This window comes from Catharus ustulatus, chromosome 22, assembly GCF_009819885.2.
Source record: "Catharus ustulatus isolate bCatUst1 chromosome 22, bCatUst1.pri.v2, whole genome shotgun sequence".
In the NCBI taxonomy this organism is placed as follows: domain Eukaryota; kingdom Metazoa; phylum Chordata; class Aves; order Passeriformes; family Turdidae; genus Catharus; species Catharus ustulatus.
Genome location: NC_046242.1, coordinates 10,279,315 through 10,295,095, shown reverse-complemented (window position 1 = coordinate 10,295,095; position 15,781 = coordinate 10,279,315). Strand labels below are relative to the sequence as shown.

Genomic DNA, 15,781 nt, shown 5'->3' with positions numbered 1-15,781 from the left:
ATTCGCAACTTTGTAGATCATATAAGGCGCACTTTTTTTTTGCAGCGAGGCCCCGCCGCCAGCTCACCCCGTGCCGTTGCTGGCCGAGGCCCCGCCTCAACCCAGCAGCCGTTGGCCCCCGGGCCCGCCTCCACCCAGTAGGGGTGGTGCCGCGAGCCACCGAGCCACCCTGGACCCGGCAGCCATGGGCCCCCGGGACTGCCTGGATCCAGGAGCGGGGGTGCCGCCGGCCCCCTAGCCCGCATTCACGCAGCAGCCGTGGGCCCCCGGGACTGCCTGGACCGGAGAGGGGCGGTGCCTCGGGCCCCCTGGCCCGCCTCTACCCGGCAGGGGCAGTGCCCCGGGCCTCCGGGCCCGCCCCCAGCCGGCTGCTGTGGCACTTCCAGTTCCCCCCACGGCTCTCAACTCACACTTCCGGTTTGTCAAATTTCGCCGCTTTGTACATCAGATAAGGCACTCCGGACTATAAGGCGCACTTCCGGGTTCGAGGGAAAATTTTAGTCAAAAGGGTGCGCCTTATAGTCGTGAAATTACTGTACAAGGGATCTTGAGGCTTTTTCTGAGTAAGGCTTGTGAGTGATAAAAGGGAAAAAAACAGCCCCAAAAGAACTTTAATGTAACCTGTGTCTGGATGTGTAGTCTCTGGCATTTGGTGTGGCAGTGGCTTCCTTACAGAGTGAGAGCTCTGAGTGTTTATTTGCAACCTTTTCCTGACCATGTCCTTTGGTGGAGATGGTCAGAACTGACCCTGCAGCAGCCCAGCCCTCCTGCTCACCATTTCTCACCAACTTTGTGCTCCATTTCTGCAGTGGTTTTCTTTTTGCTGTGCGTTAAGTTTCCTGCCTGTCTAATGACAGATTTGAGAAGACTTCCCCAAATTTTACAAATCAATCCAGCAGAGCCCCTCTGTGCTGGAGCCAAGCTGGGGGTGCTCACCTGGAGAAGGCTCCAGGGAGAGCTCAGAGCCACTTCCAGGGCCTAAAGATCCTCCAGGAGAGCTGGAGAGGGACTGGAGACAAGGGATGGAGGGACAGGACGTGGAATGACTCTCCACTGCCAGAGGGCAGGGATGGATGGGATATTGGGCAGGAATTGTTCCCTGTGAGGGTGGCAGGCCCTGTCACAGGGTGCCCAGAGCAGCTGTGGCTGCCCCTGGATCCCTGGAAATGTTCAAGGCCGGGTTGGACAGGGCTGGAACAGCCTGGGACAGTGGGAGGTGTCCTTGCCCATAGCAGGGATGGGACTGGATGGGCTTTAAGGTCCCTTCCAACCCAAAGTATTCCAGTATTGTGGGGTTTTTTTTACCACCAGAAAAATTACTGTTGAAATGAAGTGTTCTTTTAGTCCTGAACTCCATGAAAAAGAAAGAAATGGAGTGGTGAAGTCTTTACAGAGCCATTTAAAAAAGAATCTGGAAAAGATGGGAGGAGTGTGGGAGGATGTGTGCTGTCCACTCTGTGTGTGAGAGCAGAAGAGACTGAATGGAAAATCTTACTGCTTTGAATTTGGGCTTTTGGGACACTTGTTAAACTGTGTTAACTGGGTTTCAGTTGGGATTTTTGTAGCACTGAAGAAAGAAATAAAATGTGAAAATATGTCTCAGTTTTCAAGTATAAGCAGTCCCTTTTGGGTGGACACAGACACATTGTTAGTTTTGACTTGTTTGATGCCTGTGGAAATCAATCTTGTTCCTGGCTTGTCAGGGAAGTCTCCCAAATCAAACAAACTCTGGCAGGGCCTCTCAGCAGTGTGTGAGTTGGAGCTGTGCTTCAGCAGCACCTTGTAAAAGCTGCTTTACAGCAGAGCAGTGCTGCTGGAGCTCAGTGCAGCACTCTGACCACCCCTGCAGAAACATTGAAAAGTTGTGACCTGGGAGGTTTCTTGTCCTTGAGGACTTGGGCTGATGTTGAACCTACGAGAAGATGATGGTGGGATCATTTTGCCTCTGCATTTCATGGAAGGTGCTCAGTGCCCTTTCAGTCCTGGATGGCAGCATAAGCTCTTTTCACTGCTTGTCTGCAGGAATTTGGGATTTCAAATACTGCTGTAAATGTCCAGAAATCTCATCACTGACTTTTCAGACAAAAAGAAATGGAAAATTCCCTCTGTGAGGATGGAGTTGCAGGTCTGTTTTCCTTTGTTGAGCTGGGGCTGCTGCCTCAGGATAACACCAGGGACCTTCTGTTACCCAGCAGCATAGGGAGGGAGATGGGGATTCCACCTCCTTATTTAAAATTCATGGGGGGGTTCTACTTCAGGAGAGAAAAGTCCTGCTTCTGATTTTGGTTTTTTTTGGTATCAGTCAGAACTTCTCAGGGACTTTCCCCATTTGGAAGGGAATCTACAAGGAAGATGGAGTGCCAGGACAGGGTATGACTTCCCACTGCCAGAGGGCAGGGACAGATGGGATATTGGGCAGGAATTGTTCCTGTGAGGATGGGCAGGCCCTGGCACAGGGTGCCCAGAGCAGCTGTGGCTGCCCCTGGATCCCTGGCAGTGCCCAAGGCCAGGTTGGATATTGGGGCTTGGAGCAGCCTGGGACAGTAGAGGGTGTCCTGTGGCAGGGGTGGAACAGGGTGAGCTTTAAAGTCCTTCCCAATCCATTCCATGATTCTGTGACTTTAGCACCACTTTTTGAGAGCATTTGCCCCAATTTTCCCTTCTGCCCCAGGCTGATGTTTTAGTCATGGCCAGATGCTGCATTGCCCCGTTCCCATCTCAACTCCTTGTGCTGCTCTCAGCTCTTTGTGCTTCACTGGCCAGAGCTGGGGTGGGTGTGTAGCCTGTGATTATGTAGACTCTGTTTTTAATGAGATTGTCTGTCTGTTGGGCTGTTTGCTGGTTCACAGCTCACTCACACTGAGTTTTCAGTTCTCTCTGCTGTGGGAGCTCCAGGCTGTCTCTGCTGGGGACTGACAGCAGCGGGGGCTGTGGGATTGACAGGGTGTTCATCCCTGGGCTCAGCAAATTGTAGCTCTGTCTCTTCCTGTCACAGCTGAATTGTGACAGCCACAGCTGTGTTCCTGCAGGACAGTCCCCACAGTGCACCCTCTGCTCCAGTGCTTGTGTGCTGGGGTGTTTTGGTGGAGTGGGCTCCCTGTCCTCTCTTCCCCACGTGTTTCAGCCTTCCAGGAAGGTTGTTCTGTAAGGAAAGGAGCATCATTCCTGTGGGCAGCCTGGTGTGCCATCAGCTCCCTAAATCTCCACGTGGTACCCCTGCCAGACAAGGCTGAGTGAGGGGAGGAGCTGCCAGCATTGCTGGCTCTTCAGCTGCCCCTGGGGCATTGATTCCAGATCTCTGCTCTGTGAACTTTAACTCTCCTTCTTATAATTCATGAACTTTAACAGTTCATTCTGCAGCTCCTGGGGAAGTATTGCTAATCCTTCTTGCTGCCAGGCAGCTTTTCCTGACAGCCTGGCCAGAGTTCTCTCAGTGCTGTTCTGTTCGTGCTGGCTCCAGCCCTGGTGTGTTCCTGTTTGCTTAATGCCTGTGCTTTTCATTTAGGAAAAGATCCTGGAGCTTGTAGATGGATGAGGCTGTAAATCATGGCAAGGCCAGGAGTTCCCTTTGTCTGACCATTGGGAGGTTAAGCAGGAAAGAAGTTGAGTCATAATTGGGTGTAAATTTTTTTCTGAGAGTAAAAGCTTTTGGGGGAGCTTTTTCCCCCTGCCATGGCACATCAGTAAATAGAGCCATGAGGCTAAAACTGCTAAAATTAAGTTAATTTAGGGAATCACAGAATGGCTTGGGTTTGAAGGGACCTTAAAGGTCATTTTGTTCCATGGTCAGGGACACCTTCCACTGTCCCAGGCTGCTCCAAGCCCTGTCCAGCCTGCCCTTGGACACTTCCAGGGATCCAGGGACAGCCACAGCTTTTCTGGGCACCCTGTGCCAGGCCTGCCCACCCTCACAGGAAAGAATTTCTCCTTAATATCTGACTCTTAATTTCCCCTCTGTCAGATTGAACCTGTTATTGCTTGTCATGGTACTCCAGCTCCTGATGCAGGGTCCCTCTCTGCTTCCCCTGCGTCCCCTCCAGACCCTGGAAGGTGCTGGGAGGTCTCCACACAGCCTCCTATTCCCCAGCCTTTGTGTGGAGTTTGGGTGCCTTTTTTATTTTTCTCCTCCCTGCACAATCAGTTTGAAGAGTGTTTGATGGATAAAGTGGGAAACACAGGGAGCTGTGGGGCAGCTGCACATCCTGCAGAGAGCACTTCAGAGAGCAGGACAAGTGGCAGGAGCACATCCTGGTGGGCACCTTTGGGAGTGACTGGGGCTGAGTTTGGAAGGACGATTTGGAGGAAGCCCTTTGAAACACTGGCACTGGGATTTGTCCTGGGGCAGGGGCTCTTGGTCCATGGAATGTGTTTTCCTTGCCTTGGGAATGTGCCACCTCTGGCTGTTGTGCTGCCTGTGTGAGAGGGAAAGGGAAGGGATTTGTTTTCCCCTCAACTGCCTTTTCCCCTCATACCTGAGGTTCATCTGCCTTTATTCAGAACCAAACTCCTCCAGCCTGCAGTGGAGCTGTGCTGAGCCTTCCAAGGAATTGGGGTGTATCCAGAGGTTTTCCTCATCTCTGGGCTCACTTCTCTGTGAGCTGCACCACCAGTTTTTGGCAGTGAAGTATTTCAAGGGCCTGAAAAGCTGGCTCTTGTCACTGCTTGCTTGATTTGTTATGGAAAGGCAGTAATTTGCCTTGGATTTACTGCAGGGCTTTCTACTGAATCACCACAACTGGAGAAGTTTGTTCTGTGCAAAGTTAACTTTTCTCTCTCCTCTCCAACCCTCAATAACAGATCTGAAATGTTTATTAAGCAAATAAGTAAAAATCCCTGTGCAGTGAGTTTCATTTCCCTCCAGGAGTATGTGCAGCCAATCCCCTGCCAAAGTGAACAGGTCAGGTTTGCAGGGCAGGGAAAAACAAAGCATGGTTTTGTTTACAGGCTCTCACATCAGGGTGTGGGCAGGGAGAATTGTGCTCCCCTCTGTGGAGGGAAGATGATCACTGAACTGTATTTTTGCCCTGCCAGGAAGGAGTTGGATACTGGTCTATTGAGGTGCTTTCCTCAGGTGCTGCAGTGACTGGGAGATAGAAATGCAAATGTTTTCCATGCAGAAGGACTTTGTCTGTGTTTGGAGGCTCTCTTGGATGTGGTCTCTCATTTTTAATTAAATCAATGACTGCATTTTTAATATTAGGATGTTATTTAGTTCTTCTGGGAGGATTGACCTTGCCTGAGGTGGTAGAGCTAAGGCCAGGAGGTGTCCATGTTTAAATCCTGATCAGGACTTCGAGGGGCTCCGCATCACAGGATCAGTGATTGATTTGGGTTGGAAGGGACCCTCAAACTCCTCTGGTTCCATTCCCCTGCTGTGGGCAGGGCCTCCTTCCTCTAGCCTAGGCCTTAGTCTGTGCTAAGGTAGGACCTGGGTTAAGTGACGGCTTGTGGCAGGACAAGATCTTTATTTAACACTTGGAAGGTGAAGTTTCTATCTTTTGTCTCCTTCCTTTCTTAAGCATGAAGCTTTCCCAGCAATATTAATATTTTACCATTGAAGAGTCTTGCTGATAAATTAAGATCAAGGCTTAAGAAATGAGCTTTAAAACCCACTAAATGACAGTTAATTATTAGATGTAGGCTTCCAGGGGAGTTTTGATGTGTTACAGAAATCCTGCCTAAAGGCTCAGAAAGCTGAGTGGAAGGAAGCAGAAGGTGGATACAGCTTTCTCCTTAAGAAAGGACCATGTTGTGGTACTGGTTTTTGAAAAATGTATTTCTGAACAACATCCCTGAAACTGTGAGCACAGCTTTATCCAAAACAAGTAGGGAAGGAATAATCTCTGTCCCTAAATGTTTTACTCTTCTGTTTCCTTCTAAGTGTTAATTAGGAGCTCTGTTTTGTCCTTGAACCTCTCTGTGTGTGGGTTTTAATATTTAATTTTATTTTTCTTTGGAGGCACCTTTTATTTTCTGAGCTGTTGCTCAGGTACAGAACCAGTCTGTTTATGTGCAGGAGCAGTCAGACTCCTCTCCCTGTTTGTGATGATGGCAAGTCAGGAACACTGGTTTCCTTAGTGATGCTGACAGTTGGTGGGGAGACTCAAACTGGAAACATTTCCATTAACTTTTCCATGGCTTTGGCACAAAAGAGGCTTGGATGGGAAATAGCCTCAGTGTTGTCAAGACAAAATGTCCTTTGCTGGTTTTTGTTTGTTGTTTATCAATAACTCCTTCAGTAAAAGCCGTAAAGGACTGACAGATTACAAGTTGCATGAAATATCCAAGTAATTATTTCCACTTTGATGCTTCTTTGTGCAGACATGAAACAATAAATACCCATAAAGTCTCAGCTGTGGCACTCACACAGCAGGGGAGTCACCACTTGTTACGTGCCAGGGTTTGCTTCTCCTGCCTGTGACTTTATCCCAATGTCTGGAACTCCTGCCCAGGGCTCAGCTGTGTGTGGAAGCAGCTGGAAGCCAGACTTCCATGGCTGCTGCTGGAAGGGGCAGGAGGAGCAGCCTTTTCCTGCAGGCCTTTGCTGTGGCTGAATTTTGGTGGTGCAGGTGGCTGCTGCTTCAGGGCTCCTCTGAAGTAGAGGTTCTCCCTGAGCTCTCCCAAGAAGAGCTGGCACTCCTGGCACTCCAGGCACACAGTGGTTTGGTTATTGTGCACTCATTAAACATTTTGGGCTTAAAACCTGGAGTCACTCTTAGATGGGATTTCACACCCTGGTTATTAATATATCCTTGGGAATTTTATTGCTGTGTCAGTGGGACAGTCTGGTGTGCTAAGGGGTGTTGTTTTTCCTGTTTACTGTCCTAAATGACTGATGGGAAGAGGGATGAGATGCAGGGTTACAAGGAAGCAGGAACTGCTCTGTGGCACTTGGCTCAGTTTGGTCCAGCAGGTGTGTGGCTGTGCCCCAGTGTTGGAGGTGATGCCTGGCTCTAACTGGCTGTAATTAATTCTGTGTCTTCCAACAGAGAGAGCAGGAGCTGCAGGAAGGAGCTGCTGGAGCTGGGAGGAAGGAGGAGGCTGTGAGGAGAGAGATGATCACCCCAGCCCTGAGGGAGGCACTCACAAAACAAGGTGAGGCTCTGCCCAGAGCAGCTGGGGCACAGCTCAGAGTCTTGGTGCTGGCTTTGAGCAGAGCAGTGGGAAAGGGGCTGCCCTGGGCCCACAGCCAGGACACATGGAATGGCTGGGGCTGGAGATCAGCCAGTCCTAGGCTGAGTCCCCCAGGGCAGGTGGCACAGGAATGTGTCCATAGCAGGGTTTGGGATTTGGCCATAGAGGGAGACTCTGGGGCTGTCCTGGGCAGCTGTTCCAGAGCTCTGTCACTCTGAGGGAAGTGGTTTTCCTCATATGGAGGTGGAATTTGTTTTGGTTTAGTTCATGGCCACTGTTCCTCATCCTGTCAGTGATACCACTGAACAGAGCCTGGCACCACCTGATACCACCTGGGGATATTTTATGGATTGATGGGATCCCTCTCAGCCTTCCCTTCTCCAGACTGACCAGGTCCAACTCCACAGCCTCTCCTGACCAGGGAGATGCTTCAGGCCCCAAATCATCCTGTGGCCTCCACTGGACCCTCTCCAGTAGCTCCTGGTCTTTCTTGAGCTGTGGAACCCAGAACTGGGCACAGCACTGCAGAGGTGCCTCACCTGGGCTGAGCAGAGGGGCAGGATCACTCCCTGACTTGCTGGGAATGATCTTTCCAGGATCCCAGTGGCCCTTCTGGCCTCCAGGGCACTCTGCTGCTCCTGAGCTCCTCATGCAGTGCCTGAAGCTCCCAGGGTTGGATGTACCTGCTGGGGCAGCTTGAGGGAGGTGCCAATGGTCCCACACTCTGCAGCTCCTACAGTGTAGGTTTGTCAGAGAATATTTAAAGATCAGCTTTGCATCTGTTTTGCATCTTAGTCCTTTGCTTTTATCTCAAACTCTGATTTGTTGCTGAAACACTGTTTCCAGGAAAGGAAGTAGTTCAAACTAATTTTAACCATCCACTAGATGTTTAGATCAGCAGCTCTCCAATGAGAGCAGCTGGAGTGGATTTAATGTATTTTTTTAAAACAAAGGACCAGCAAAGGAGAGGCAGACTGAGCCCTGCAGTTCAGGAGCCTCAGCTGGGAGTGGCAGAGCCAGGAGGAAGCTGCTGGGAGCTTCCTTTTGCTGCTCACATGGAGACAAAAGAGAGTTTAGTCTGATTTCTTTTCTCTCTTGGGGTGAAGTGTGCTTGGTTTGCTGCTAAATCAGTGTTATAATGGCATGGTTAAGGTTGGAAAAGGTCTTTAAGATCATCATGTTCAACTACCAACACAACACCACCCCCATGTCCTGCAGTAAACCATGGCCTCAGGTGCCACATCCTCACATTAATTCAGCACTTCCAGGGATGGGGACTGCCCCACTGCCCTGGCCTTCTCTGCTGGAGCTCCTAAGAACACCCCTGTGTCACTGAGAGCTGAGCTCTGCAGTCTGCCATGTCCTGGTGAGTCCAGCTGTGCACCCCAGCCCTGCTGCTCCCAGGCCTTGGCTGCTCTTTGAGCTTTGCACTGAGCTTTGCATGCCTGTGTTCTGCCCAGCCTGTGGCTGCCAGCCTTGGTCACTGGGTTTGCATCAGCCTGGACACAGCTGGGAAGCAAAGAGCTATTCTTTAACTCTCCAGTGTGAGAAATGACCCAAGGGCTCAGCAAGGACTGGCAGAGACTTTTCCTTCTCCTCATGGCCCTCAGGGAGCTGCTGCTGGCTGGGACCAGTGCAGGCCTTGGACCAATCCATCTCTTCAGCCTCAGTCCTGAAGACTGTGGTGTGGTGGCAGTTACTTTGGTTTTGTTTGTCTGTGTTTGTATTTGACTGTATTTTATTTATATTTTACTTCATTTTGTGTTTAAGGTGGCAGCCTTTTGTTTTTATTTCTTCTTTTTGTTAGTTACTACTAAAGAAAGCAGGGGAGGGGGACAGTGCTCTGTGCTGGCCCTGTGCTCTGTGTGGTGGTTGGAGCATTTCCCCCAGGCTCAGTCTCACCAGTCGCTGCTGGTTTGGCTTTGGGTGTGAATGGAACTGTGCTTTTGTACAAAGTGGCCATTTGGAAAATAAAGCAGTGCTGGAGGGAAGGTCACTTTCCTACCATAATTTTTTTGACTCAAAGAAGGCTCGCCAGAGAGCTCTGATGTCCTTGTGACACTCCAGGGACAGGAATTCATTATCCAGATAAGTGGGTGCACATTTCTCCCTTCCTGCAGTTCTCATGGTAGTGCCACCAGTGTTGGAACCAGTGGTAGGATCTGCTCACGTAAATCTGCACTTTCCAAGACTCTCATCTGTTGAGTCCTTACAGCCCAGCTGCCTCTCCCAGCTCTCCCTCCTCTGCTGCTTACCAAATTCTTCAGTGGTCACTCAGCTGTGAAAAAGATAAGCTGTGTTGGGTTTTTTTTATGTCATAAAACATTTTCTTGTAAATAACACACAGGGAAGGCTTTTGTGGCTACAAAACTAAAACAATTCCCTTCTTCCCTCAGCATCATTCCCCCTAAAATAACAAGTGCAGTGTAGTCAAAAGATTCTCATTTATTTTGCACCAACTGGTTTCTTTGAGTGTAGGCTCAGTGTCTTTTCAAGGGTATCCCTGAGGGCATAATTAGCCCAGGAGAAGGAAAATGAGTATTAGTGGTTCAGGGAGAACTGTTCTTTGATTCTACAGTTGTATAACAGAGGTTTTGGTGCAGCATCTCCTCAGTCCATGGTAGTGCTCACTGTGGATTCACATTCAAAGCAATTTACCTTCCTGGAGGTAAAGGGAACAGTGCTTAAGCAAAGGTGGTTTTTATTTTAGCCCTTGGAGTTGCCTGCTTGCAGATACCTTGATAACAGGTATTCAGCAAGAGCTGCCTTTGAAAGTCCCAGCCAGGGACAACACAATTCCAGTTCCATTTCCATCAGTGCCCAGCCCTGCCTGAAACAGCAGCACAGTGCTGAGGCTTTGGTGAGTGCTCAGTGCTGGGGGGGAGAGGCTGGCAGTGGTTGTGTGTTGGGTTTGCAGTGCTCCTGGTAGTGCTTCAGTCACCCTGTGTGTTCAGGTAGCCTGAAAGAAATGAACTGAAACTAGAAACAAACTTTCCATGTTTACATTTCCTTGGTGTTTAGCGAATACAGCTCTATTTCACATTTGCTTTTTGAGGTTGCTTTTAAATTTTTGATCCCTTCTGGGCTGAAAGTTGCTTTTGCATGACCTGGATGCCAGGAGCATTTGGTATAGACTGAAGGACTTGTGAGCCTTTCCAGTGTTCCTGATTTCTCAGGAAGTGCATTTAAATCCTTGTTGAGCTGCTGTTTCAATAGGAAAGATGAAGGTAGAAAAAACACAGTGGAGTTTTCTTTTTCTGTAAAACAAACAAAAAACCAAAACACCCTTCTGTGTGTCAAGGGAGGCTCAGGCTGGAGATCAGGAAAGGCTCTTCCCCCAGAGGTGCTGGCACTGCCCAGGCTCCCCAGGGAATGGGCACAGCCCCGAGGCTGCCAGAGCTCCAGGAGCTGCCAGAGATGCCCAGGGTGGGATTGTTGGGGTGTCTGTGCAGGGACAGGGACTGAGCTGGACTTGTGGTCCCTTCCAGTCAGGCTGTTCATGACTCAGGGACTGACCACGACTTTGTGCTTTGCTGGGGCTGGTGCCATCATTAGTCACAGCTGCTTCTGGGTTTGCCAAATGTTTTATTGATGCTGATGGCCTGACTGAAGCCAACCACTTCCTGCTGGATGCTGGCAGCTGGGAGAGGGATTGTTCACTGCCTGCCTGAGCTATTTGGAGCTCAGACATGATGAGTCTCAGTGCCAGCCACCTCCATCAACCCTGTCCTGTCACAGTGGCTGTTGAGCAGCCCTGGGTCAGCTCTGACGCACTTCCATCAATGGGGCAGGAATGGAACAGGAACAGTGAGCCCAAAGCCCTGAGAGCTGTGTTTGCTCAGGAGGCTCCAATGGGGAATGGCTTCCTACTGCCAGAGGGCACAGTAAGATGGGATATGGGGAAGGAATTGTTCCCAGTGAGAGTGGGGAGCCCCTGGATCCCTGGAAGTGTCCAAGGCCTGGCTGAATGGGGCTTGGGGCACCCTGGGATAGAGAAAGGTGTCCCTGGCCATGGCAGGGGTGGCACTGGATGGACTTTAGGTCCCTTCAGGTCAGACCATTCCATGATTCCAGGATTTCTGAAGCTGCTCACGCTGTGTTTCTGGCATGCTCTTTGCCTTGCTCTCTCCTGCCTGTAACAGGACCAAACAAATCTCTGCTCTTCCTGCCTGGCAGCACAGTGGGAATGGGTTAATGATGCCAAAGGCTGACCCTGCTGACATTGGATAAATTATTCTGTCCCATAAGGACAGTTTTGCTGCAGTCCAGTTGGTTCTGTCCTTACTGTTTAAGGAAGGCTACAATTTAGCCCCAGGGTGCCCAGGACACCTCTATTTTACTTGTCTTCAAAAACAAGTGGTGCATTAAGAGACAGCTCTTATCTGAAATAGTCTCTTCAGCAGCTATTTAAACTGTCGTGCTCTGACTTTGTGCTGCAGCTAAAGATGTGCTTCAGCCGGTGACTTTTAGCAGGGAAGGGCAGGCAAGAGGCCGACTTCAGAAAAATACCAGAGACTGGGCATTTTGAGTGCTCACCAACCTGGAGTTGAGGTTTTTAAAAGCTTTGGTGGCTTTTGCCGTCCCTTTTTGGGCTGAGGCTCCCAGTGCCTGCAGCTCTTGTTCCCAGCTCAGCCTGGCTCTGTGCTGAGCCTTTGAAGTGTCCAGCGTGTGGAAATGGGATCCCAAGCCATGGCACAGAGCTGGCACAGCTGGCTGAGTGCTTTGCAGGTTCTGTGCTCCAGGCTTTGGGATCTGGCAGGCTTTGGGAGGAGCTGTTTAACTCCAGGTGGCACTAGCAGCCCACAGCTGGCTCTGGGATTGGTGACACTGGTGTAGTCCCCAGAATGTGCCACAGAAATCAAATACTGGCTGTGGGCAGATTAAAAATTACTTTGCTAACTGACAAATTACTTGTGGTGATCAGAATAAATGCAGTGACCAAACCCAGGCACAGAGAAGACTTGATCAATTCCTTAGGAAATATCTGTAAATAAAAGGCAAACACACAGGTAACAGGCAGCAGAAGATGCTTAAGCCCCACTGTGTGAGAGCTGACTGCAATTCTGATGGGCTGGCACAGCTGTACCACCTGAGCAGGAGCAGAGGAGACGAGAAAATCACGTTTGAGGGGCTGATTCTTCTCTCATATGTTACTAGAGCTGGTACAATAACTCCATGTATAACAGAGGAAAATAAAAATAAACACATTTCTATTTGAAATGCATCTTTTTTTGGTTTGTTTTAGGTTTTGGCAGGGCTTTGGAGAGTATTGGGCTTTGAAATTAAGTCTAAGCTGGAACAAAGTACAGGATATGTTCAGGCAAGTATAAAATTTGCTGTCCTTTCTTCATAATGTGACACTTGCCCTACACAAGAGGACAGTTCAGACATGGAAATGTAGAGAAGGGAATGTGCCCTGAATGACTGAAAAGTGTCTCAGGAAAACAGAACAGAAAAGAGATGCAGCTCATAGCAGTCAGCAGTTCTATCTGTTACCTTCTGGGTTTGCTCTGGGTGGTTCAAGAGGAGACTTGTGCAGGTGGAACCTCCCATTCCAGACTTCAGCCAAAGCTGACCCTGAGGTACAGCTCTTAAAAATGCCAAGTGTTTGCAGATTTCTTGAGTTTTTCTGTGAATAAGAATTGCAGAATCCCATACTGCTTTTGGTTGGAAAGGACCTTAAAGCTCATCTCATCCCACCCCTTGCCATGAGCAGGGACACCTTCTCCAAGCCCCAGTGTCCATCCTGGCCTTGGGCACTGCCAGGGATCCAGGGGCAGCCACAGCTGCTCTGGGCACCTGTGCCAGAGTATCCTCACCCTCACAGGGAACAATTCCTGCCCAGTATCCCGCCTAACCCTGCCTTCTGGCAGCAGGATGCCATTCCCCCTGGGAATGGCTGAATCACCTGTGGGATTGGTTGATCTTTGAGGTCCATTCCAACCTCAATCAGTTCATGATCCCTTTTTGGGAGTGCTCTGGCTTGGTGGTGCTTTTGGGCAGGGGGCAGATACAGAAGGCTCTGCTGCATTTTCTCTGGTGTTGACACAGGTGAGAGTATCAGTGCTCTCCAAGGCTGTTTCTGACAAAGGCATAATTTGACAGGAAATTAAACCTTTGGCTATGGCAGGTTTTACACTGCTGTGCTTCAGAGGGAAAGGTGCTCTTGGATGAAAAGAGACATCTGGGTTGAAGGGAAAAGCCAGGCTTTGAGAATCCTTGGGGTCTCATGACCAGCTGTGGAGGCTGGTATTTGTGGTAGCTCCTGGCATTCCCACCTCTGAACTTTGCAAGTATCTTTTTCCTGGCTCTAGGTTGGCTCTGAAGCAGTTGAATCCCTTTCACTGCCCCCAGGAGGCTTTTACTGTGTCTTAAAAGTGTTCAAGATGTGGTGTTGTGTACAGTGAGAGGGATGTGAGGCAGCTGAGGCCAAACCTTCCATCCCTTTTGGGGGACAGGGTTTGTGCTCACAAGGGACAGTCCATGCAGTCCCTGCTTCTGTCCCTCTCCTGCTTTCAGCTCATGGGAGAAATCCTTCCCAAATCATGAGCCTTTTGTACTTTTTAAGAGCCTTTTTTCAAACAAAGAGACAATCTAAAATAGGTCTTGATGGACCTGGTATCAATTTCTTTAAGGTTGAGCAGTTCTAGGAATAAAGCTGGAGGTGTCTCTTGTCATGCTTGGGCAATCTGAAAAAATCCATTTGCCAGAGTCCTCTTCTTTCTAGATTTGTATAAAATACTGATATAATCTGAATAGGTGTATTACCAGGGACATTTGTTGTTGTTATTGTTATTATTATTACAGTTATTTTTAATTTTCAAATATTTTTTGTCTTTGGAGTGATGACTCAGGCACAGCAGTTGTATTTCAATGAGGAAAATGGTCCTTCCAGGTGGTGGGGATGGATCCTGCTGTGTCTGTGACCTTCAGCTGTGGCCCTGTTAAACTTCACTCTCCAGAACTGCAGGAAATTGGGAATTCTTCCCCTGTAAACCTTCTGCTAGTATGAGACTGCCCTGAGCTGCAGCTCTAGCAGATAATCCCTGCCTCAAAGCAGTGATTTTGTTGCAGGAGAGTGCTGGATGGCCCCACACAGAGGTGTCAGCTGTACTTTGTCCTCTCAGGGCAGCTCTCTGACAGGCAGCAGAGTTTGGGAGGCATAGGGAGGCCTTGCAGTGGCTGTCCCCAGCTCCTGGTGCCTGCAGGAGGGTGGCTCAGTCTTTTCCTTATGGTTTTTGAAGCTTTTTCAACCACAGATCTCCTTCTTTCTTTTGGTATTGAATCTTTTGCTTTGGGATTTTGAGTCAAAACAAGCTTTTGGTGGTGCAGAGATGGGAACTGGGAGGTGTCAGCCAGGCAGGGATTGTGCCCTGTGCTGGCACTGCTGGGGCACTTCAGTCTTGGGGACAGTCCTGGACAGACACTGAGGGGCTGGAGTGTGTCCAGGGAAGGGAGCAGAGCTGGGAAAGGGCTGGAGCCCCAGGAGGGGCTGAGGGAGCTGGGAAAGGGGCTCAGCCTGGAGAAAAGGAGGCTCAGGGGGGACCTTGTGGCTCTGCACAAGTCCCTGACAGGAGGGGACAGCCAGGGGGGTCGGGCTCTGCTCCCAGGGAACAGGGACAGGAGGAGAGGGAACGGCCTGAGGCTGGGCCAGGGGAGGCTCAGGGTGGACATCAGCAGCAATTTCCCCATGGGAAGGGTGGTCAGGGATTGGCAGGAGCTGCCCAGGGAGGTTTGGAGTCCCCATCCCTGGAGGTGCCCAAGGAAGGGCTGGATGTGGCACTCAGGGCTCTGGGCACAAGGTGGGCATTGGGGACATCTTGGGCTCTGTGACCTTGGAGGTTTTTTTCTAACCTCAGGGATTCAGTGTCTGTGGGTTTTGTCCTGGACATTTTGCCACCTGGGGACGGTGTGCAATCCCTGAAGGCTGCTCTGCATGGCTGTTAGAGTTGTTCAAAGAGTGCAGGTGACATGGCTCCTGATAGGGACATTTGTGCTTGTAGAAATTCAGCTGATCTGCTCTGGTCTGAAAAATAACAATTGCTCAGTTATGGACATAATTCATCCATGTCCAGGGGATTGGAAAGACTGGATATGTGTCTGGCAAACCACACCCAGAGCACCTGGAATGTGCCTTAAGAATACAGACAGCAGTGTCCTGCCTCAGTGCTGAGAGCTCAGTTGGGTCCCTCCATGAGTTCTTTGAGTTTCAGAGAAGGGACTGTTAAACTCTTATTTCCAGGATAGAGTGGAAATGCTGCAATGTGGTTCCAAAGAGCTGAGCACAATCCTGCCCCAGCCTCTGGAGCAATCAGGAGCTGTGGCTTTGGCCATCTCTCAGCTCCACGTCCCTCTGTGCTCTATTAAACTGCAGTTGGCCTGTCAGGGTGAGCAATCACCACATGTTCCTCAGCCTGGTGTTACTGCCTGATAACACTCATTTCACCCCAAAGGTTGTTTAAAAGCTTAATTCACGTCTATAAAAGTGACACTTAATTTCAGTGAAGTTTGGCAAGCCTCTAGGTCATCTAAAATTTATCATCTAGAGCAGGATCAACTCATAGCCTCCCTTCAGATGGGATGTTCTTGTCCTTTAGTTGGTAACTGAGCTGATTACTCTGAGCCTGCTTATAATTGTAGGAATCCT

General features: G+C 49.7%; 1 protein-coding gene across 4 annotated transcripts in view; it reads left to right on the top strand.

The window, feature by feature from the left end:
• The window catches only part of LOC117005885 (S-adenosyl-L-methionine-dependent tRNA 4-demethylwyosine synthase TYW1-like), a 92,033-nt gene that overhangs the window by 10,956 nt on the left and 65,296 nt on the right, over positions 1–15,781 (top strand). For all 4 annotated transcript variants that reach the window (XM_033077961.1, XM_033077960.1, XM_033077959.1 and 1 more), the window contains one exon: positions 6,990–7,095. In XM_033077961.1, the coding sequence (XP_032933852.1) occupies positions 6,990–7,095 (106 nt within the window). The remainder of the gene's footprint in view (positions 1–6,989; positions 7,096–15,781) is intronic.